Raw genomic sequence first — 25,863 nt, 5'->3', positions numbered from 1 at the left:
TTCAATTTGCACTGTTTTAATTTTCACTGTCATTAAACCCTGCTCCGGCGCAATGAAAAATCATAAGTTTTTATGATTATTAAATTAAGTCTATATGTATAACTAGACCGTTAATTGCGTGAATTTTCTTAACAGATAAAAACGGGCGCCGAAATATTCCGCACAGCTTTAAATTACGAGATATTCTATAACATATCTCAAATTTATTCAAATCGGTGATTTGCATACCTGAAGTTCCTCTCGTGAGACACCAGTAAAAGCTTTCGACTTAGTGATAGTGGATACAGTTGGTCCAGTACCAAAAACGAAACATGGCAACCAATATATAGTCATATATCCGACTCCAATACCCAATAACATATAAATATTTCGGCCCCTAAAAATCATAACGTAAACAATTGTCCCCCTCAAAACCAAAGCGTATGAACGCTAATCCATAAAAATTAACATAAACAATCGAACACTTGAAGTAATAATTGTCCCCCTCAAAACCAAAGCGTATGAACGCTAATCCATAAGAACTAACATAAACAATTGAACACTTGAAATAATAATTGTCCCCCTAATAACCAAAGGCGTGAGAACGCTAACTCAGCACTTAAAATCGGACCAATCAAATCGTCGAAGTATCAACCACGCCACCAAAGGGCTCCCAAATTTAGCTATAAATATAACCATAAGACATTTTTGTATTCAGTTCTAAGTTTTCTTTCAAATAATAAAGTACGTTACTTAACTCACGAAAAAAATATCTTTTTTTTCCTTATCGAGAAAATCGAATATTTAATTGGCGCAGTCGGTAGGATTGGAAAAAAAAAGTTATTCTATCCGTGTTACATATAGAATTGTTATCCGTGTGTTACATAGAATTGGTGAATAACTATTGTAGTGAACTGTTATTCTATCCGTGCGACGCGTAGAACTGTTATCTGTGCGTTACATAGAATTAGTGAATAATCACTACAAAATAAATTTCCGATCCGACATCAAGAATTTACGGGTAGTGCTCAAAAGTCTACAACAGTGAAAAATATTTTCTGCCAACTGTGCGCGGAAGTATCAACTGTGCGTTGCAACCAAAGAAAAAATATTTACGCCAACTGTGCGCGAAAATATTAACTGTGTGTTACAACTATTAAATCCAATTGAGGAACAAAAACCGCCAACTTGTGTGCGAACAAAAAACCAAAATCCAAAATAAAACATAACCAAAACCCAGAAAATTAACAAAACAAAACACCACAAAAAACCCAGAAGATCAACAAAACAACACATCACTAAAACCCAAAAAAAAAAAAAAACAAAACAACACATCACTAAAACCCAGAAAAAAAAAAAAAAAACCAAAACAAACCATCACTAAAACACAGAAAAAAAAAAACCAAAACAAACCATCACTAAAATCCAGAAAAATCAAAAAATTTAAAAGATATAAAATGGCTGTAGAACTCACCGAAGCCCACCTCAACCAAGCACTGTCTTCATTAAGACAGGTGGCAAATTACGATGGAGCTCCAGAAAATCTGACGTCGTTTATAAGGAGAATAGATTTTATTATGCACCTATATCCAACCAATGATATAAGGCAGCATAACATACTGTTCAGTGCAATCGAGATGCAGCTTACCGGAGAAGCACAACGACTCTCACAAATTGGACAATCTAACACCTGGCCGGAACTAAGGACACTCCTTATCAACGAATTAAAAACGCAGACCCCCTGTGAGGAACTTCTGCGACGCCTCTACAACACCAGCTACGCAGGAAATCTTCGTAAGTTCGTCACCGAATTAGAAGATAAGTCTTACATTATAACAAACAAATTAAGTCTAGAAAACGATGCGAATAACACCGCGCTCTATACAAACGCGTTAAATAACACCATCAAAGACGTAATAAATAAAAAATTACCCGATAGATTATTCATGACATTAGCTAGATACGATATAACCACAGTCAGTAAATTGAAGCAAGTAGCTCAAAGAGAAGGGTTATATGAAAATAGTATAACAGAAATAAGAAAGTCAAATCAAAGCCAAAATCAGAATCAAAAAGGTGGAAAAACTTTTGTACCCAATAGTACAATTCCGTCTCAAACAAAGCAATCAGATACAATACCAAACCAAAAACTATTCCAAGAATTTCAACAAAAATTAAATATTGACAGGGCTCAAAATCCAATGAATAATCAACAGCAAAACAACTATTCAAAGAATAATGTAGCAAACCAGCCTACAAAAAGGCAAAGAGAAAGTAATAGTGGAATTAGCAAAATGGATACATCCGAAAATTTTCATCAGAATGCCTCGGATCAATCGGAAGAAGAGATAGAGACAAGTCCTTCATCAGAATAATAATGAACAATAAACCTTTGAGATGTGTAGTCGATTCAGGCTCTTCAATCAATATAATGTCCGAAAACTTTTTTAATTTCAAAACCTATTTAGGAGATTCCAAAATTCACATGATTGAAGGAGCAGTAGAACTAAAAGAAATTATTTTCCTTGCACCCAGCAAACTTTGTCCGACAGAACAAAAATTTTATATCCATAAATTTTCAAATAAATACGACATGTTGATAGGCAGAACTTTCCTAAAAGCCTGCAAAGCACAAATAAATTATGAAGAAGAATACGCAAAATTAGGAAACTATACATTTTACTTTAGAGATGTTGAAGAAATAGAAGAAGAACAAAACATAGAAGTTTTGGACCCACCCACAGAAAGGGACCCGGAAACAAATTTTGCGATTGAAAACGAAATAATAGAAAGCAATGAGTATAGACTCGACCATTTAAACAACGAAGAAACTCAAAAACTAAAAAAGGTCTTGTACGAATTCAGTGACATTCAGTATCGCGAAGGTGAAAATTTGACTTTCACGAGTACAATAAAGCACTCTATTCATACAAAACATGAGGACCCAATCTATAAACGACCATACAAATATCCCCAAACATTTGATATGGAAGTCAACAAACAAATAAATGAAATGATTGAACAGGGTATCATTCGTAAATCGAATTCCCCCTACTGTTCACCCATTTGGATCGTCCCAAAAAAAGGAGATGCTTCCAAGAAACAAAAATTCAGATTAGTCATTGACTATCGAAATCTAAATGAAGTCACAATAGACGACAAATTTCCAATCCCAGTTATGGACGAAATTCTCGACAAACTAGGAAAATGCCAATACTTTACCACCATTGATTTAGCTAAGGGATTTCATCAAATTCAAATGGATCCTGAATCTATTGCAAAAACAGCTTTCTCAACTAAACATGGCCATTACGAATACACACGTATGCCATTTGGTCTTAAAAATGCCCCGGCAACATTCCAAAGATGCATGAATAATCTTTTGGAAGACCTTATTTATAAGGATTGCCTTGTTTATCTGGATGACATCATTGTGTACTCCACTTCATTGGAGGAACACATACTATCACTCAGAAAGGTATTTAACAAACTAAGAGAAGCTAATCTTAAACTCCAACTTGACAAATGCGAATTTATGAAAAAGGAAACTGCATTCCTTGGTCATATAATAACAACAGAAGGTATAAAACCTAACCCAGATAAAGTCAAAGCAATTCAAAATTTTCCGATACCCAAAACTCCAAAAGAAATTAAATCATTCTTAGGATTATGCGGATTCTTCAGGAAATTTATACCCAACTTTGCACATATTGCAAAACCTTTAACTCTAGGACTAAAGAAAGGAGCTAAAATAAATATAAACGACCCAAATTATATTTCATCCTTTGAAAAATTAAAATATCTCCTTATGAATGATCCTATACTTGCATATCCCGATTTCAAAAAACCATTTTTCCTAACCACAGATGCCCTTTCCAGAGTTAAAATAGATGAAAACTTTTTAGGATCAACAGAAAGCACAGCAGCTACAATACATAGTGCTCACGAGGATAATGAAAACTACATTCCAATAGTAGAAAGACCCATTAATTATTACAACAGACAAATAGAATTCATTAGAGGTTCAGAAGACAAAGCAGAAACAACAACTTACTTTTACAAAACAAACATAAAAATAACATACAAAGAAATGACCAATGCTTACGCAAGGGATATAATCATAAGATATCTTTGCAGTAAAAACACTGTACTATATTTTCATAATGAACAAGATTTTCCCATATTCCAACAAGCTTTTATCGAAATAATACAACCAAACGCAAATACAAAAACCTCGAAATCTAGCATTAAGTTAGAGGACCTTCAAACGTTTGCACAATTTAAAGAAATAATCCTAAAACAACATAAAGAACTATTACATCCAGGAATTGAAAAAACGATTAATTTGTTTAAAGAAAAATATTATTTTCCCGATTTTCAAAACCTAATTCAAAACATTATTAATGAATGCTCAGTATGCAATATCGCAAAGACAGAAAATAGAAATACAAAACTAACTTTTGAAATAACACCAGAACTTTTTAATATCAGAGAAAAATACGTCATGGACTTTTACATGATCGACAATTTACAATTCCTCTCATGCATTGACATTTACTCGAAATTTGCAACACTTGTAGAAGTAAAGTCTAGAGATTGGTTAGAAGCCAAGAGAGCAATTATGAAAGTATTCACTGAAATGGGCAAACCGATAGAAATAAAATCAGACAAAGATTCAGCATTTCTGTGTATAGCACTAAAAAATTGGCTACAAGAAGAAAATGTAAAGTTAGAAATCACATCAAGTAAAAACGGCATCTCAGATGTAGAAAGATTCCATAAAACAGTAAATGAAAAACTCAGAATTATAAATAGTGAAAATGACATCGAAGATAAATTACTTAAATTTGAAAAATTCTCTACGTATACAACCATAAGACGAGACATAAAACAACTAACCGAACACCAGCGGACATTTTTATCTATGCAGGATCCCCCGACTATAATACCCAAACAAGAAAAATACATCAAATAAACAATTTAAATGAAGATAGACACGACTTCGAAATCGACACTAGATTTAAACAAGCACCATTAGTAAAGTCAAAAACGACAAATCCATTCAAAAAGACAGGAGAAATAAATCAGTTAGACGAGAAACATTTTGAAGAAAGAAATAGAGGACAAAAAGTTACACACTACAAATCAAAATTCAAGAAGAAAAAGAAAGTTAATAAAAGCAAATACGACAATTAATTAATTACAGGTCAACAACTCAAGATGACTTTTTTATGCATCATGCTATTCTTAACATTAAAATCAACATGCAGTCAATCCATTGACATAAACCCAGTAAAAGCACCAAACGGTTACTTAATATTTAAAACAGGAACCATGGACTTACCGACAAACTTTGAATATCATTATTTAAAAGTGAATTTAACTCTAATAGACATTACATATAATAATTTAATGCAACAAGCACAAGAATTTAAAAACCTAATCCATATTCAATACGTAACAGAAAAACTAAGTAGGGAAATTAATGGAATACACATTGTAAAACGTAACAAACGAGGACTAATTAACGGAATTGGTTCAATATACAAATATCTTTTTGGTACTCTTGATCAGGAAGATAAAGATGAATTAGAAGAAAAAATAAATAATCTTGAAAGCAATAGCGTACAAGCAAACGAACTAAATTACGTAATAGACACTGTTAATAAAGGTTTAGAAGTAATAAACAGCCTCAGGGAAGAAAAAGAAAAAGAAGTAAGATTAGAAGTCCTAATCTTTAATTTTGAGCATTTCACAGAATACATTGAAGACATAGAAATGGGCATGCAGCTCACTAGATTAGGAATTTTCAACCCAAAACTTTTAAAACATAATCACTTAAGTCATGTTAATTCGGAAAAACTATTGAATACAAAAACTTCCACCTGGCTTAAACCAAGTTCAAACGAGATATTTATCATTTCAAACATTCCTCAAGAAGTAATAAAAACCCCTATCTTTGAGATACTTCCTTATCCAGACGAGAATAAAAATATTTTGACAGAAAATTCATACGATAAATACTATTTTAATAACAACACTCTGTTCAATAAAAACACAAAACAAATAGAAACTAACGAATGTATAATAGGCATTTTAAATCAAATCCCAACCACTTGTAAATACACTAAGACATATAAGAATTTTCAAACTAATTACATTGAACCAAACATAATTGTAACATGGAATCTACCAAAAACTAAACTTAATCAAAATTGCGTAAACAACGAATTAATAATAGAAGGCAATAACATAATAAAAATTTACGATTGTGCCTTACAACTAAACGAAATATCAATAATAAACTCATTACTTGACTATAGCCAAAGCATTTATGTAACAAACAATATCACCAGGCTAGAACCTATTTCCTTTATCCAAACAAAAGAGATAATTAATGAACATACGAAATATTATACTGCATTTCAAACTATTACATTCACCACTTTTATACTTACTATAATAAGTTTGATTACATACTTAATCTATAAGTTTAAGGCAATGCCACAAAAATTAATTATTAAGCATTTCCGATCAAATAACAATCGTGGTCCCACAGACATAATCGAAACCCCAATTGTTGAAAAAATCGAGTCCCAAATTATAAACAAAATTGATACTCCAATATTTACAGCTGAGAAAAACCCCTCGCTATATCCCAATGTATCCGCCTGAGGACAGGCTATTTTCTTTAGGATGGGGGAGTCATATATCCGACTCCAATACCCAATAACATATAAATATTTCGGCCCCTAAAAATCATAACGTAAACAATTGTCCCCCTCAAAACCAAAGCGTATGAACGCTAATCCATAAAAATTAACATAAACAATCGAACACTTGAAGTAATAATTGTCCCCCTCAAAACCAAAGCGTATGAACGCTAATCCATAAGAACTAACATAAACAATTGAACACTTGAAATAATAATTGTCCCCCTAATAACCAAAGGCGTGAGAACGCTAACTCAGCACTTAAAATCGGACCAATCAAATCGTCGAAGTATCAACCACGCCACCAAAGGGCTCCCAAATTTAGCTATAAATATAACCATAAGACATTTTTGTATTCAGTTCTAAGTTTTCTTTCAAATAATAAAGTACGTTACTTAACTCACGAAAAAAATATCTTTTTTTTCCTTATCGAGAAAATCGAATATTTAATTATATAGTCAAACCAATATGTGACCCAACAAAATATAAGACTTCATACTCAACTACGGTCCAATGAAACCGCTCATTAAGGACATAGAAAACAGAGTATAAAAACCAGATAATAACAAATTTATACGAGAACATGAAGATCAAGAGCGACACCATCAGCAATGCATAAGTATTGTCCATACAAACTCGTATTTGGCAAATTACCAAATCAGTTTATATATTTTATTCAAATTGATAAAGTAGATCCTATTTAGATGAGTTTTTGAAAGAAGTTAAGGTTTAAATTACAAATAGCATTCAAAAGAACTACAATTATGTTAAAAAAAGACAATGCTTATAGGTAATTATTATACAAAAAAGGAGAAAAAGTATTTAAAAGAAACGAATCAAGGCATAAATATGACCCAGTATTTACAATTTAGATGACGACTCTAAGGAAATAAAACTTACATTAGAAATAGCTTACAAAAAAACAAGAATTATGTTAGAAAAAGTCAAGGCTTGTGCTTTTATTAAAGGAAAATAAATTGTTAGGAAATTATGACAAAAATACCAAGTTTTGAGTTAAGTGTAAAAGATAAAGTACTTATATCATACGAAGCAGCGCATAAAGAATATTTAGGACCATATATAAAAAGAAAATAGTAGGAAATAAATAAAATAGGAACTTACAAAGTTATTCGTAAAAGTCTCTGTTTTCGACCTATTGATCCTATGGAAGCTATATGATATAGTCATCATTGATCCTATGGAAGCTATATGATATAGTCATCCGATCTTAATCAATTTACAGTCGCTTATAGGGGTAATGAACTCACCAATATCAGAAAATATCGAAGTTGTTGAGAAGAGTTACTGTTCGTCACTTTGCTGTTTTAATAGGAGCTACATATATGAAATAGTGGTCCGATCCGGCTGAATTGGAAATATACAAACTGTGCTCTACATACAAGCCTACATTAAAAATTTGCAGTTCGCGTTTGATCGAGAAGGCGGACTGACATTGCTACTTGAACTCGCCTTGGCGTTCTGATCAAGAATATATATACTTTATATGGTTGGAGATGATTCCTTCTATGCCTTGCAAACTTCTGACCAAAATAAATATACCATTTTTGCAAGGGTATAAAAATTAATAAGGTGGGTATTAGTAGGCTTTTACACTTATACCTGACCGTCACATGAATGCCAGGATATGTCCTGGATTCTTTTCGCTCAAGGATCTATTCCTGAACCAACCGCTTCAGACTCTTCCGAATGGAAGGGAATGTCAGAAGAGTCATGACACCTTAAAAAAAAAATATAAAAAGGAAAAAATTCCACTTAGGTCAGTTTCGAGTTCTAGAACAATAGTATTATAGATTGTGTTGCTCCACTGAGCCACCGATTAGGGGAGGGCATTTTTACCACTGACTGAAGAGCATTTTCTTGATAATAACATAACAAAAGAGAAGGAAAATTTTTACATGTGCCTACAATACCGACGATGAAGCAGGAGGCTTTTCACCAGTGCTTACAAATCTGATGGTTAAGCAGTTTTCAATAGTGCTTACAATGTTCACGAGTGATAACCGAAAGTTTCATGGCAACATAAAATATGCTTAAAGTGATTCTGACTATATTTCATGTAGATGAATCGCAATATCATTTTAATAAAATAATAAAAATAAGAAAATAATTATTTCGTTAGCCATCCAGCCATTCTGAAGGTCGTTGATCAAAACTGCTGAAAAATCATAAAAGTTTTTATGATTAGTTAATTAAGTATTTAAATGTATGTGTATAACTGGTCCGTTAACTGAAGTGAATTTTTGCGATCAATCAAACAAAGAATGCGCTCGCTTTCATAGACAACTTTCGACTATATTCTTTTTTTACTAACGAGGCGGAACGGGCGAATTAGCTTCATGCGACTCCCACGCTATCGGCGCGCCCCCAGTTCCAACATGAAACATTAATCGACGACACGAACAATACACTAGCGCTCATCTGCGCTAACAGCTGCCTAAAAAAAACATACACATACATACAGAGTACCAACAATATTACTAGTGAGAAACTTTGGATTGAATTAACTATAGATTGGTAAAAAGATCCGAAAAATCATATCACCTGCTCAGCTCCCGACACAAGTGTCCTGGATTAAGCTTGGACTAATTTTCCAACTTTAAATTTTTACGCTACTGACCTTAAAAATTAAATAAACCTTAATGAACCTTAACCTTAATTTCATTTCATGATGCAGCACGTTGTCTGTAGGTGTACAGCAAAAAAAAGTTTATATATATTCATCAGTCGTGTAATAGATATTTTAAAGATATAATTTTCTGATCTTACCTTGTCGTGTAAGTATTGGGCCATGTAATCATCTCCAACTGCTCGCAACAACTTAATAGCATTCATATGATCAATTAATCGTTCAGTATGAGTTGATGAACTGACAACCAAATATTCAAAGCCTTCATCCTCAAGAGACTCTACAATATTGTGCACTCGTAACTCTAGCACGTTAAAAGCTATTGAACATAAGTTCTTTTAAAAAAAAATTAACTTAACTTATCTTAACGAGGTGAGTAATAAAGTAAGCATAACATACCGTAAATTCTGTATTTGACTTGGTGGGAATACGTGTATTAAAGTCGCATCCCACTAATTTTAGAAGTATGTTTGTAAGGTTTTGAAGAGCACAACAGAAGTGTTGTTTCTTGTCCTCAATCGAATGAACATTCTTTTCGATAATGTATCGAACACAATCGCTCATAAATTTGTCAAATCGCGCATAAGCTTCGCTTTGTATATCAACTAAATCCATTGTTTTTGGCTCCTTAAAGGGACTATCACAAAAAAGTAAACGATTCTGGCTGATAAAACTTTCACGAAAAACTTTAAGCTCATTATAGACCTCCGTTAATGGAGCTAAAAGGCAAATCTTAATTATGGCAAATGTTGGTAAAAGAGGCATTCTATCAATTCGCCCACTACGTTGACTCAATATGCTCACAATTGTTTGGCGATTCGACTTGTAGTTCCGTTTTCCCACATACTCTAGTTCAACGGCAAACCGCATTGTTTGGACTGTCGGGAAATAATAGTAAACGAATATTACCTCGGAAACGAATATTAATATGTATTGTTTACCTCCTGGGTACAAAAGTATTGCTGGGTCCAACACTCCTTCGAAGACTTTATGCCGTTTTGAGGTCTCGATATTTGTTTGCCAAACATCTACAGCTAGAACATAATTTCGAAATGCTATTGAATTAAATATTATCTTAGACATTTTTTGGGTTAAAATGTATCGATGAAAAGAGTTGCAAATAGCTGCCTCCTCAAAGCTAGTATCGATAAAATCAAGATCAACATTTAATCCCTCTGAGAACATTAATTGGGCGAAGAGTTTATGCAATTCCACTTCCATAGTGGATTTTAAACCCGTTGCATTACAAGGCTGTATACACCGTCGAAAGTATTCAAAGATATGATGGATATTTTGCTGTCCTATGCATTCGTGGACTAGATTGTTGAAGCTACATAGCGGTATTAAAACATACTCATTCTTTTCATTAGGCAAAGTAGAACGAAAATTTAATTCAACTCGCAGCGATGGTATAGAAATTGCATACTCTTCTTTTAAGTTGTAAATAGATTCGAGCGTGATGAAAGCCATGTTCGTAAATGTTAGTTCTTTGGCTATTGGTAACAAAGTATAAAGATGCCATTCAGAATGAACCGTAAAGCGCAGCTCATTAGGCACATCTGGTATAGGATATAAATACAATTCTTCCTTTATCATGCTGCGACGATGTCCAAACAACTTAATAAGATCTATATATCCGACACATAATAGTACAAGCTCTTTATCATCATCGTGGTAGCTAATTTCCGTGTCTTCTTTATGAACCTGTTTTTTAGCTAACGTTACATTGTCTAGCTTTATATGTCGAGGTGCTTCAAGACTTTCTTCACCTGTGCCATCTTTAAAGTTGTAAAACTGACCAATTTTTTCGCCTTCGGTGGATTCACGTGAATGAGTAATGGTATTGCGCATATAAATCATAATGAGGAGAGGATTATCGGCAGCATAATTAATTTTATCCAAATTATCCTGCTGGAAGATTAAGGTAAAGGTGGGTTTAGAATTAAATTCCGCTTGGTGTATGCAAGCAGCCGTATTGTATTCTTCATCGCATTTAATTATTAAGCTATTGCCTTGTTTTAAATGAATTTCGAGGTTTTCAATATTTGGAGGCAATGCTTTGATGCTAACAAGCTGCAAATACAGAAAAATATTAGGCGGGTGCTGTTCTGATGTAAGCAACAATTCTTTCGAATCCGACACGTTAGTAATATTTCTCATTTTGGTTGAGGAATGCCGAAATTTATCTTTGTTTGAAAGCATATATATTAATTAAACTGTTAAAATTCCTGTTTTAATTTAACGTAATACTCTTGGACAACTAGATAAACAGCTGTGCTACATAAGTCACTTCAGCGGCAATTTCAGTGAATGCTAAAATCTAGGTTTGTGTGATTTTCAATCCGCTCACCGATGTGCTAGCTAAGTTGTCTATTGCAGGGAGTAAGCTCCCAAGAATTTTATTAAAAAAATGAATTACTTAAGACAAGTTGTTTAGTTACTGATAACTAAACAAATGTTTAACCCGCCATTTTGGTTCTTTTAGACGCCATCTTTAATAGAGAAGCCATACGAGCTGCTGGAAACATTTTACAGTCGCCGTTTTGAGTCTTCTACCCACCATTTTGAGTCTTTTAGCCGCCATCTTTAATATAGAAGCCATACGAGCTGTTGAAGCTATTCTACAACCGCCATTTTGAGTCTACTAACCGCCATTTTGAGTCTTTAAGCCGCTATCATTGATGTGGCAGCTAGAACAATTGTACAGCCGCCATTTCTATCCGCCATTTTGAGTCTTTTACCCGCCATTTTGGTTCTTTTGGACGCCTTTTACACCTTTTATTCTGTACAATTTTTAGTGGGTGCAAGTGTATACTGTACAAATTTTTTTGATTCACAGCTAGACTTCACACTCACTTCCATGTTGTACAGCAGTTAATGAGTACACTAAAATTGCTGTACAGCAGTTTTACTGTACACTATATTAGTGTACAGTTCACTTACTGTACAGTCAGTTAAGATTATTTGCTTAAAAAAATAAAAAAAATATATAAAAATAAAGAAAATAAATAAAAAATCAGAATGTCATATGCAAGAAAAGTTAGCCAGTTTTTTTCTAAAATAAATTTGTAATACTAAAAGTTATATATTACAAATTTATTTTAGAAAATAACTCATTATATAAAACTTAAACATTTGAGTGCAAGAACATAATCTTATTCACCTTATCATCTGTGGTTGCGATTTTACAGCGTTTGTTATGAATAAGGTTTTGGGAACAGAGAAAGCTCTTTCTGATGCTGCACTGCTCGCAGGAACGGCTAATAACTTGCAAGCAATCTTAAAAAGTAAGGGAAATTGCTGATTGTTGTTTTTCCACCAACTCAGAACATCAAACTCTGCGTTATATGGAATATTTACATTTTGATATGTTCGAATTTCATTACTTATAATAGATTGAATATTATGATTATGGATGGGTTGTACATAATCGGCGAAAATATCATCTATTTCTTGGCTGGATGGAATAATGTTTCTTCAGTTTGAGTTCTAAGCTGAATGTCTATCATAATTGCTTCACGGTTTTCGATATTCTTTTCCTTCTCCAATTCAGTAAAAAAACTTACGCTTACGTTCGCATTTATTGCGTTTGCATCATTTTCTTTGGCAGCCATGTCTTCGTTGTTCAAAATATTATACTCATCTGTACAGATGAATGACAAAATGTATTCACTGTTCCAGTGGTGTACAACATGAAAAAAAGTGACATATACTGTACTCACTTACAAAGAGTACATTTATAACTGTAACTCACTCTAAGTGAGTACAGTATTTATATATTATGATTGCGGTCATTGGTTTGATATTGTATTTGGCGTTGACTACACTGCCAGATATAATACACACTGTAGCTGGCGTAGACAATGCAGATCCACACAAGGAACATGATGTTGGAATCAAACGGTTATTGAGATATCTTTGAGGTACCGGATATGTGAGACTTCACTATAACAAAACGGGTGTACCTATCAACTGTTTTGTTGATGCGGACTGGTCTGGCGATAGCAACGATCGGAAGTCGTTCACAGGTTGATCATTCTTCATTGCTGGAGCGGCCGTGTCATGGGAATCAAAAAACCAAAATCTGCTGCCCTCAGTAGCACAGAGGTTGACTACGTCGCATTTTCTACAGCGACCAAAGAAGCGGTATACATTAGAATGCTGATCAACGAAATGGGATTCGGGCCGTTTACATTTTGTAAGGGAAATGTATAAAGATAGTAATAGATATAAAATACATGTAGGATATGGCAACCTGGTAGTGTGACGTCTGGCCATAATAAGAGAGTTTGCCTGGGTGAGCCATCTCTGTGAGATAGAAGCGTGGAACTCGCAAGCCACTCGAGCCTCCCCCGCCTGCAGCTCGATCGGGACCATTCCCGCGGTTACGAGAGCGGCGTCTCGGAGATGAGCGCAATAACACGATATGCTGCCCGGATACCTCTGGTATAACTCTCTATCTTTACTGTCTTTGTCCATTCCTGTGCCGCGTAGAGAATAATGGATGTTGTAACGCTAGAGAGTAGTAAACTTCTTTCTTTTCCGGGGCCGCGCGTGTTCAACACGATGCCCTCGCTGACTTCAGAGCCTTTGCGTGCACATACTCCAGAAGCTCTCTAAAACCATAGCCCCGTATCTATTCATATTCCAAGGTACCGAATAGCTCGCTTCGAGCTTATGATGGAGCCCTTCACACTGACTGATACCGTCGATTTGGCATTGCGGAAACCAAATTGATTAGACGATCGGTCGCCTCCGGCATTGACAGCTGTGTTAAGCCGGGTACATATAAGGCCCTCTAGAACTTTGCCCGTACTATCTACCAGGCAAATGGGCCTGTAAGATGAGGCCGTCCCTGGTTTCGGGATCAGAACCAATTTTTGTCGTTTCCAGATCGTGGGGAAAATTCCTTCATATAGGCATTTATTATACGCCTTCAAAAATGAATCTGGGCGCAACCCAAAAAAAATATTTTAGCCCGATAGCTTAAGCTGGCTAAATAAAACGCATACGCACCGACGGACGGACAGACAGACATGGCTATATCGACTGAGCTTCTCATGCTGATCAATAATATATACACTTTAAGGGGTCGGAAACGTCTCCGTCTGTGCGTTACAATCATCTGACCAATTTTATAATTATTAATAATATAATAATTAATAATAAGCCGAAGGCCTTAGTTGCCAGTGCTTGTAAAATATAGTTAGGTTGATAGTTTATAACTATATCCTATACTTTAATAATAATAATAATAATTAATAAAAAAAACGAAAAAAATAAGGAAATAAAGGAAGAAGAAATGTAGTCAATTGTAGTAAAAATAGTTGATTGTGGAGGGCGGAAGGACCCAAATAAGCCGCAAGTGGTTGGCGGGTGCCAATGTCTTCAAGGGTCTGGTGCGTGAGTAAAATAATTAAAACGCGCGAAAAACTTCGTTTTAATTCTATTATGATTTATTTGATATTTATAGTGATATGTCCCGACACACACGAGAATGCTGCGGGTTGAACAGATTTACAAATCGAGAAAAAGGAGAAGAACGGGTGTTCGGGTGAAACACGGTGCTCTGGGCTGCGGGAGTACCGCTATGACCGGGTGGACTCATCTGAAGGGCTTACCGTTGGCCGACCCTAACTTCTTCAGTCCACAAGGAGTTGATATTTTGTTGGGAAATGACGTCTACGATGAGCTGATGTTAGGAGAAGTGCATCGAGGAATACGTGGTATGCCTCTGGCGCAAAATACGCATTTGGGATACATTGTATCAGGAAAAACGAATCAAGAAGCTGGTAGGAGATCGTCCTACACCATAACGGTACGAAGGAAGGAAGCTGATGAGATACTTGAACAATTGTTATGTAAGTTTTGGGAGCTAGAACAATTCGACGAGGAGCCACATGGGGTTTCAGTAGAGGATAACTGGTGCGAAGATTTCTCCGTTAAGACACATAGCCGAATGCCGTCTGGGAAATATGTTGTTCGTCTTCCTTTTCTTACATACTTGGACGAATCAATGGTAATTGGAGAATCATATAAGAGCGCGTTAAAACGATTACATTCTCTGGACGGACGGTTGCGTAACGATGCGAGTTTGAAGAACGCTTATGTTGGCACGATAAATGAGTATCTGGAGCTGGGTCAAATGGAACGTGTAACGCCACGGGCTAGTAAGACGGGCAATCCTGCATTGGGGGGAGTCGATCATTGCTACCTACCGCATCACCCAGTCATAAAGGAATCGTCATCAACTACGAAGGTACGAGTTGTCTTCGATGGATCGAGCAAGACGAGTAATGGAAAATCGCTTAATGAGATTCTAGCAATAGGTCCAAAATTGCACGTACATCTTCAAGGAATCATTCTTAATTGGCGAGGGCTCAAATGGGTATTTATGGCGGATGTTGAAAAAATGTACAGATGTATTAATATTCCACCCGACGACGCGCAGTACCAGCGTATTCTATGGAATCCGGACACAAGTGATTATGTGGAAGAATATGCCTGCACAACGGTGATGTTTGGAACGAGCTCCGCACCTTATTTAGCCATGAGAGTTATGAAACAATTAGCTATGGATGAATGCGAGAAGTATCCACTGGCGGTGGACGTTATAAATCATCAAATGTATGTAGATGACATACTGTCTGGTGGCGACAGTATTGCAGAAACGGAGGATGTCAAGAACCAAGTGATTGGAATGCTTCGTAGTGGTACATTCGAACTACGGAAGTGGGCGAGTAATTGCACAAAGCTATTAGAGAACATACCAGTTGAGCATCGAGAATCAAGCGGATTGTTACACATGGAAGGTAATGATACTATTCGCACGTTAGGTCTATACTGGAGTCCCAAAGAAGATGAGTTCCGTTTTGCTTTGCATGTCGTTCCACCAATGAGCTCACCAACAAAGAGGACAATACTATCAGCAATTGCACGACTGTTTGATCCCATGGGATGGCTTAGTCCGATAATGATTACTGCCAAAATTCTCATGCAGCAACTGTGGAAGGAGAAAATTGGCTGGGATAGCACACTACCGGACACTATTAAGAGAGAATGGGAGAAATTCGTAAAAGAGTTACCAAACATAGTAACTATACGAATACCACGGCATGTTACATGGGGGCTACCGGGTGGTGTGGCTGAATTGCACCTGTTTTGCGATGCCTCGTCACGAGCATATGGAGCTACGGCTTACTTGCGCTTCCCAATTGGAGAGGATAAGTATCACACAGAGTTGCTATTGTCAAAGGGGAGAGTATCGCCAACTAAACAACAACTAACCATACCTATGGCAGAGTTATGTGCTGCGCTTGAAGCAGCCAAAATGTATAAGTATCTAAAAGAGAATCTAAGAATTAACATTAATTATTCGAACACTATTTTTTGGTCAGATTCTATGATAACCATCAGTTGGATCCGTGGTGGAGCTGCCAACTGGAAAGTATTTGTGTCCAATCGAATAAACAAAATCCTGGAAATCTCAGACGAAAGGCAATGGAGACACGTCGCCTCGAAAGATAACCCTGCAGATTATCTAAGCCGTGGCACGAGTGCAACCAAGTTGGCATCGTGTGAATTATGGTGGCATGGGCCATCATGGTTACAAGGATCGGACATCGAATGGCCTTGTAATGCTATTGATCAGGATTCGCTGTCGGTTGTTGACACTGAAGTCAAAAAGGTGACGTGCCATAAGATATCAGTGGAAGAAATGCCAAGTGCAGCATTTATCAGCAAGTATTCATCGTATACACGACTCGTCTGGATTATATCATATATAAAACGTTTCGTATATAATTGTCGAACATCTGTGGCAGAACGAAGAGGACCTGGACTCTCAATTGTGGAATTAGAAGAGGGCCTACGTGAATTGATTAGGATGGTGCAGAAGGATTGTTTTAACTCTGAATGGAAGGCGCTATCGGAAGGCAGGGTAATAGCAAAGGACAGCATACTACTGTCTCTTAATCCATAAATGAAAAATATCCTTATATATTACCGTATAAACATCCTTTCACAGATCTCGTCATATCTTACAGTCATATTTGCACCTTGCATGGTGGAACCTCACTAATGCTGAATTTTATAAGGAAGAAATTCTGGATTGTTAATGGACGCAATGCAGTTCGGTTTGGAATTCATAAATGTATCGCATGTTTTAAGAGGAAGCCTCAATTTGCAGGTCAGAAAATGGGAATGTTACCAGCAGTACGGGTACGCCCTTCTAGAGCATTCTCATCCGTTGGAGTGGACTACGCTGGACCCGTAAATATTTCGCCCTGCAAAGGAAGAAGACTTGTATCCCAGAAGGGATATATTGCTGTGTTCGTATGTCTAGTGACAAAGGCCATTCATTTGGAACCAGTTGGAGATCTGACCTCAGATGCGTTTATAGGAGCATTTAACCGTTTCATTGGCAGACGTGGCCTATGCACAGACGTTTTAGTGACTGCGGTACTAATTTTATTGGAGCCAACAAAAAATTGCAAGTGGACAAACTGGCATATTGTTCGTACATTACGAAACATATTGCGCCAACATTATTGAGAAAAGGAATCAACTGGCATTTCAACCCACCATCAGCGCCACACTTTGGTGGATTGTGGGAGGCTGGAGTGAAGTCCATGAAGTATCATCTGAAGAGAACTCTCGGAGAACAAGTTTTAACATTCGAGGAAATGGCAACTGTGTTGGCACAGATTGAGTCTTGCTTAAATTCAAGACCGTTATGTCCCCTATCAAATGATCCTGACGATTTAATGGCATTAACACCCGGTCACTTTCTGATGGGTGAAGCGCCTTTAGCACCTCCTGCTCCGGAATTGGCTAAAGTTACTCTGATTGATCGGACGGAAGAATTGTCAATATTATGCACAACAGTTTTGGAGAAGATGGAACTCGGAATATTTATCACGATTACAAAGGCGACCAAAATGGCTGCAGACCAAGGAAAATCTAACAGTTGGATGCATAGTGCTCATCAGGGACGAGCGTTTCCCTTCTCATCAATGGCCTCTAGGTCGCGTTATGGAGACACATGCAGGACCCGATGGACTAGTGAGAGTGGTGACTCTGAAGACAGTCAAAGGATTCATGAAACGACCGGTAGCCAAACTCTGTCCATTGCCTATTCAGGAGAATTGGATAGAGAATGACACCATTCCTACACCTAAGCGTTAAATTGTTACTTTCTCGTTTCAGTTTTCTTTTCGCAGGAGTCTTTCAGACGTGAATTTGTTGATGAAGATCGTCATCATCAAAGGGGGAGAATGTTTAAGCTGCAACTGAAGCCAGACTCTCTTTGCTAAAAAGAGAAAACGAACGAAGAGAGAGAGAGAGAGACCAAGAACAGCGCAAGTTACTTTGAAGTGACAAACTTGGAGATCCGTTACTTCAATTCTTTTCTTTCTTATTTCTTCTATGGAAATTTCCAGAACTTTGAATTTTGTAAAAGACAGCGTGGTTTGCTGTACTTGAATTACTCTTGAAATTAATCTCGGTCGATGCGGTTGCACCTTCTGTGCCCGCCGACAATTGTACTATAGTTTTTAGGTTAAGAAAATAAAGCAACCGATTGAAGTCAACCTGGTCATCTCATTTCTTGCCAATCGCAAGTGCCTCGAAGCCGCCTCGGTGGAAATCATCCGAAGGCCGCATCATATAAAGCGAGCAGTTTGGGGCTCCGCAAGGGCGCAGCCGTTAGCCAACATATTTTTGGTGCCGAAACCCGGGAGGAATGATCTTGGCGATTGGATTTAGAGTGTGAGAGCCAGTGGATAGACTGATTCGGGTGAGTACAATTTAACGTTGATGTGTTTGGGTAGGTGTTCATTATGGCTGAAAAACTGTTACCGTTGGCTACGGAGCAAAACACATTGCTCACTTCGCTGGAGAAGTCATTGGCGCGGTATAAATCGGAGGAGTCGGGACATACCGAGAGTCATCTGGAAGCCAGATTGGACTTGATTGCCCACCTTCACGCAGATTTTCAGCGCAATCATCACCAACTGATTCAAGAACGAGATAATGCGGAAATAAAGGGCAGATATTTTGACAAAGACATCAGAGATTGTTTCGAAGAAACCTACATAATGGGAGTAGCTGAGATTCGAAATGAGTTGCAGAGACATAAGGATCGGAGAATCCCGGCGTCGACTGCATTTGATGAGTCTTGTTTGCATCAGACGGTGCATGAACAAATGGGACCATGTTTGGAGGAAGTGAAACTCCCAACAGTTAAACTGCCTACCTTCAGCGGGAAATTTATTGAGTGGCCGGCGTTTAAAGAGGTGTTTTTAACAAGAGTACACCACTGCGACAAGCTGACGGACTTACATAGTTTTCATTATTTGAAGGATTCGTTGGTTGGAGACGCAGCTAAGGATATTGAACATCTAACGCTAATAGCGGCGAACTATGAAGTGGCTTGGAGAATGTTGATAAATTTGTATGATAACAAACGAGTGTTATTTTTACATTACATGGATGTGTTCGATCAGCTATTACCAATAAAATATGGAGATGCGGAAAGTTGGAGAAGATTTGTGCAAACTTCCCGCTCATGTGTGAATTCATTGGAGAAGACTGGTGTGGATGTGCGACAACAGTCTGAAATTTTAGTGTACTACATGATGAAGAGATTACCGAATCAATTAAGAGTGGATTGGGAGCGGTCAATATCTTCAACGCAGAATCTGCCGAGCTTTGAGGAGCTCAGTCAGTATCTTGAAACACAGTACAGAACAATGATTACGGCGTCAGCAGGTAATATCGAGGGAACTCTATCACGGGATAGACATCGGAATGCAAAGCCAGGTGTACATGGGTTACGAGTTAACCAGAACTACACAAAGGCTTCATTTGATACTCGAGAGACAGACCTACGCATTGTGTGTCAAGGGGATGCACACCTTATCGGACTATGTACGATATTCCAGGAGATGAGGCTCTCGGAACGAAAGGCATGTGTAATGAGGCATCGACTGTGTCTTAGATGCCTTAGACCAAATCACTGAATGGATGCATGTGACAGTGCGGTAAATTGTGAAAAATGTCAAGGACGGCATCATACACTACTCCATGTAGACAAGTCAGGATGCGAGAGGCCGCTTGGCACACTAAGGAAGGGAGTTATCCCAACAGCATCTGCGAATGCTTTAATTGGAAAGAGTACAACAGAAACTGCGGTAAGGCACAAAGACGAGGTTTTATTACCAACAGCAATGGTGTGGGTAGAGTCGATAGAAGGCTATCCCTTACAGTTTAGAGCGTTTTTGGATCAAGGTTCACAAGTTTCGTTCATTTCAGAGAATGCAGCTCAGCAGCTACGTTTACGGCGCAAACAGGCTCACATCACGATTACTGGATTAGCAGATACAAAAATTACAGATGCGGCAGCAGAGGTGGAGCTAGTCATAAGATCAATCTACAACCCACATGCGAAATACAAGCTGCTCGCGTCAGTAATACCTCTAGTGAGTAAGCGCATGCCAATCAAACGACTGCCGTTTGAAGAGTGGACTCATCTGAAGGGCTTACCGTTGGCCGACCCTAACTTCTTCAGTCCACAAGGAGTTGATATTTTGTTGGGAAATGACGTCTACGATGAGCTGATGTTAGGAGAAGTGCATCGAGGAATACGTGGTATGCCTCTGGCGCAAAATACGCATTTGGGATACATTGTATCAGGAAAAACGAATCAAGAAGCTGGTAGGAGATCGTCCTACACCATAACGGTACGAAGGAAGGAAGCTGATGAGATACTTGAACAATTGTTATGTAAGTTTTGGGAGCTAGAACAATTCGACGAGGAGCCACGTGGGGTTTCAGTAGAGGATAACTGGTGCGACGATTTCTCCTTTAAGACACATAGCCGAATGCCGTCTGGGAAATATGTTGTTCGTCTTCCTTTTCTTACATACTTGGACGAATCAATGGTAATTGGAGAATCATATAAGAGCGCGTTAAAACGATTACATTCTCTGGACGGACGGTTGCGTAACGATGCGAGTTTGAAGAACGCTTATGTTGGCACGATAAATGAGTATCTGGAGCTGGGTCAAATGGAACGTGTAACGTCACGGGCTAGTAAGACGGGCAATCCTGCATTTGGGGGAGTCGATCATTGCTACCTACCGCATCACCCAGTCATAAAGGAATCGTCATCAACTACGAAGGTACGAGTTGTCTTCGATGGATCGAGCAAGACGAGTAATGGAAAATCGCTTAATGAGATTCTAGCAATAGGTCCAAAATTGCACGTACATCTTCAAGGAATCATTCTTAATTGGCGAGGGCTCAAATGGGTATTTATGGCGGATGTTGAAAAAATGTACAGATGTATTAATATTCCACCCGACGACGCGCAGTACCAGCGTATTCTATGGAATCCGGACATAAGTGATTATGTGGAAGAATATGCCTGCACAACGGTGATGTTTGGAACGAGCTCCGCACCTTATTTAGCCATGAGAGTTATGAAACAATTAGCTATGGATGAATGCGAGAAGTATCCACTGGCGGTGGACGTTATAAATCATCAAATGTATGTAGATGACATACTGTCTGGTGGCGACAGTATTGCAGAAACGGAGGATGTCAAGAACCAAGTGATTGGAATGCTTCGTAGTGGTACATTCGAACTACGGAAGTGGGCGAGTAATTGCACAAAGCTATTAGAGAACATACCAGTTGAGCATCGAGAATCAAGCGGATTGTTACACATGGAAGGTAATGATACTATTCGCACGTTAGGTCTATACTGGAGTCCCAAAGAAGATGAGTTCCGTTTTGCTTTGCATGTCGTTCCACCAATGGGCTCACCAACAAAGAGGACAATACTATCAGCAATTGCACGACTGTTTGATCCCATGGGATGGCTTAGTCCGATAATGATTACTGCCAAAATTCTCATGCAGCAACTGTGGAAGGAGAAAATTGGCTGGGATAGCACACTACCGGACACTATTAAGAGAGAATGGGAGAAATTCGTAAAAGAGTTACCAAACATAGTAACTATACGAATACCACGGCATGTTACATGGGGGCTACCGGGTGGTGTGGCTGAATTGCACCTGTTTTGCGATGCCTCGTCACGAGCATATGGAGCTACGGCTTACTTGCGCTTCCCAATTGGAGAGGATAAGTATCACACAGAGTTGCTATTGTCAAAGGGGAGAGTATCGCCAACTAAACAACAACTAACCATACCTAGGGCAGAGTTATGTGCTGCGCTTGAAGCAGCCAAAATGTATAAGTATCTAAAAGAGAATCTAAGAATTAACATTAATTATTCGAACACTATTTTTTGGTCAGATTCTATGATAACCATCAGTTGGATCCGTGGTGGAGCTGCCAACTGGAAAGTATTTGTGTCCAATCGAATAAACAAAATCCTGGAAATCTCAGACGAAAGGCAATGGAGACACGTCGCCTCGAAAGATAACCCTGCAGATTATCTAAGCCGTGGCACGAGTGCAACCAAGTTGGCATCGTGTGAATTATGGTGGCATGGGCCATCATGGTTACAAGGATCGGACATCGAATGGCCTTGTAATGCTATTGATCAGGATTCGCTGTCGGTTGTTGACACTGAAGTCAAAAAGGTGACGTGCCATAAGATATCAGTGGAAGAAATGCCAAGTGCAGCATTTATCAGCAAGTATTCATCGTATACACGACTCGTCTGGATTATATCATATATAAAACGTTTCGTATATAATTGTCGAACATCTGTGGCAGAACGAAGAGGACCTGGACTCTCAATTGTGGAATTAGAAGAGGGCCTACGTGAATTGATTAGGATGGTGCAGAAGGATTGTTTTAACTCTGAATGGAAGGCGCTATCGGAAGGCAGGGTAATAGCAAAGGACAGCATACTACTGTCTCTTAATCCATAAATGAAAAATATCCTTATATATTACCGTATAAACATCCTTTCACAGATCTCGTCATATCTTACAGTCATATTTGCACCTTGCATGGTGGAACCTCACTAATGCTGAATTTTATAAGGAAGAAATTCTGGATTGTTAATGGACGCAATGCAGTTCGGTTTGGAATTCATAAATGTATCGCATGTTTTAAGAGGAAGCCTCAATTTGCAGGTCAGAAAATGGGAATGTTACCAGCAGTACGTGGACTACGCTGGACCCGTAAATATTTCGCCCTGCAAAGGAAGAAGACGTGTATCCCAGAAGGGATATATTGCTGTGTTCGTATGTCTAGTGACAAAGGCCATTCATTTGACCCCAGTTGGAGATCTGACCTCAGATGCGTTTATAGGAGCATTTAACCGTTTCATTGGCAGACGTGGCCTATGCACAGACGTTTATAGTGACTGCGGTACTAATTTTATTGGAGCCAACAAAAAATTGCAAGTGGACAAACTGGCATATTGTTCGTACATTACGAAACATATTGCGCCAACATTATTGAGAAAAGGAATCAACTGGCATTTCAACCCACCATCAGCGCCACACTTTGGTGGATTGTGGGAGGCTGGAGTGAAGTCCATGAAGTATCATCTGAAGAGAACTCTCGGAGAACAAGTTTTAACATTCGAGGAAATGGCAACTGTGTTGGCACAGATTGAGTCTTGCTTAAATTCAAGACCGTTATGTCCCCTATCAAATGATCCTGACGATTTAATGGCATTAACACCCGGTCACTTTCTGATGGGTGAAGCGCCTTTAGCACCTCCTGCTCCGGAATTGGCTAAAGTTACTCTGATTGATCGATGGAAGAATTGTCAATATTATGCACAACAGTTTTGGAGAAGATGGAACTCGGAATATTTATCACGATTACAAAGGAGACCAAAATGGCTGCAGACCAAGGAAAATCTAACAGTTGGATGCATAGTGCTCATCAGGGACGAGCGTTTCCCTTCTCATCAATGGCCTCTAGGTCGCGTTATGGAGACACATGCAGGACCCGATGGACTAGTGAGAGTGGTGACTCTGAAGACAGTCAAAGGATTCATGAAACGACCGGTAGCCAAACTCTGTCCATTGCCTATTCAGGAGAATTGGATAGAGAATGACACCATTCCTACACCTAAGCGTTAAATTGTTACTTTCTCGTTTCAGTTTTCTTTCGCAGGAGTCTTCCAGACGTGAATTTGATGATGAAGATCGTCATCATCAAAGGGGGGAGAATGTTTAAGCTGCAACTGAAGCCAGACTCTCTTTGCTAAAAAGAGAAAACGAACGAAGAGAGAGAGAGAGAGACCAAGAACAGCGCAAGTTACTTTGAAGTGACAAACTTGGAGATCCGTTACTTCAATTCTTTTCTTTCTTATTTCTTCTATGGAAATTTCCAGAACTTTGAATTTTGTAAAAGACAGCGTGGTTTGCTGTACTTGAATTACTCTTGAAATTAATCTCGGTCGATGCGGTTGCACCTTCTGTGCCCGCCGACAATTGTACTATAGTTTTAGGTTAAGAAAATAAAGCAACCGATTGAAGTCAACCTGGTCATCTCATTTCTTGCCAATCGCAAGTGCCTCGAAGCCGCCTCGGTGGAAATCATCCGAAGGCCGCATCATATAAAGCGAGCAGTTTGGGGCTCCGCAAGGGCGCAGCCGTTAGCCAACAATGTGAGTTCAAAAATTCCGTTTGATAATTAAACGCTTCAACTGCCTCCACAACGGTGTCTAATTTCCTCTGTTTCTATACTGGATTGGATGACATGATTAAGTTCATAGACATCTTCATTCTTGGAAGTAAGGATTGGTCGTTCAGTGAGTCAATCGTGATTGCTATAATTCATTTGAATACCACGGAATACTTTTTTGATCAGTCCTCCTTTGATGCAACTAATTTACAAACATTTTCGGGCAATGATATTTTTCTTGACGTCTCATTGGCTGGCAGCCTCCCGTTCCCAATGTCCAGTAATTGTTGTGAGAATACCTCAGCTGATTATCATGTATATCAAATCAAACACGAAAAGACTAATTTCAACCATTATCACAAACTGAACTCACTTTGTATCATCGGCCAGAATTCGTGCTTAGCCAAATATCTGCACTTCCAGATCAATAAGCAGTCAATTCATTGATATCCACTGAAACAATTGTTCCAAGAATTCCAAGAAAATCACAGCCCATAATATGCGTCTGTTACTATATTGTAGAGTTTGTATATGTTTCAAAGTATATTCTCTAGTAGCTCGGATTCTTCAAATATCTGCATTACTAATGAATAAAGAAACACGGTTGAACCGAAAAACTGTATACAAAAGTAACAAGCCCCCTAGTTGGGCGCCAAAATTATGATACGTACACAACCCGTAATGAATCCAGATCATGTACATCTCCTCTTAGTAAGAGAATCTTCGTTGATCCATGAAGATGTCATTTTCAGCCTATATAGGTAGTTTCTCTCGCAATCGGCAAAAGAGTATATTAGTATCGCACGAATAGGGAAGCTATGAGGATGTTATTATGGCTTCGCGTCTGCCCAGTGATTTTCCTGTCGCAAGATTCTGGAAAATCACAACACAATTTAGCTCACC

The 25,863-nt window shown here is 38.1% G+C and overlaps 2 protein-coding genes across 2 annotated transcripts; one reads left to right on the top strand and one right to left on the bottom strand.

Annotated features, from left to right (window-relative positions):
- Positions 1 to 9,371: 9,371 nt before the first annotated feature.
- LOC111518982 lies at positions 9,372 to 11,576 on the bottom strand. Its single transcript, XM_047012719.1, has 4 exons — positions 10,281 to 11,576; positions 9,739 to 10,217; positions 9,480 to 9,674; positions 9,372 to 9,395 (listed from the first exon to the last, which is right to left on the bottom strand). The coding sequence occupies exons 1-4, from the start codon at positions 11,539 to 11,541 to the stop codon at positions 9,372 to 9,374; spliced, it is 1,959 nt and encodes a 652-aa protein (XP_046868675.1). The 5' UTR covers positions 11,542 to 11,576.
- Positions 11,577 to 14,929: 3,353 nt separating this feature from the next.
- LOC124461167 lies at positions 14,930 to 18,525 on the top strand. Its single transcript, XM_047012718.1, has 2 exons — positions 14,930 to 16,566; positions 18,270 to 18,525. Exons 1-2 carry the CDS (start codon positions 14,930 to 14,932, stop codon positions 18,523 to 18,525), a joined length of 1,893 nt encoding a protein of 630 aa, XP_046868674.1.
- Positions 18,526 to 25,863: the final 7,338 nt, after the last annotated feature.

The sequence above is a fragment of the Drosophila willistoni genome, unplaced genomic scaffold, assembly GCF_018902025.1.
Source record: "Drosophila willistoni isolate 14030-0811.24 unplaced genomic scaffold, UCI_dwil_1.1 Seg224, whole genome shotgun sequence".
Taxonomy (NCBI): domain Eukaryota; kingdom Metazoa; phylum Arthropoda; class Insecta; order Diptera; family Drosophilidae; genus Drosophila; species Drosophila willistoni.
Note: the sequence above shows the minus strand (reverse complement) of the source record. Positions and strands in the feature narration are given on the sequence as shown.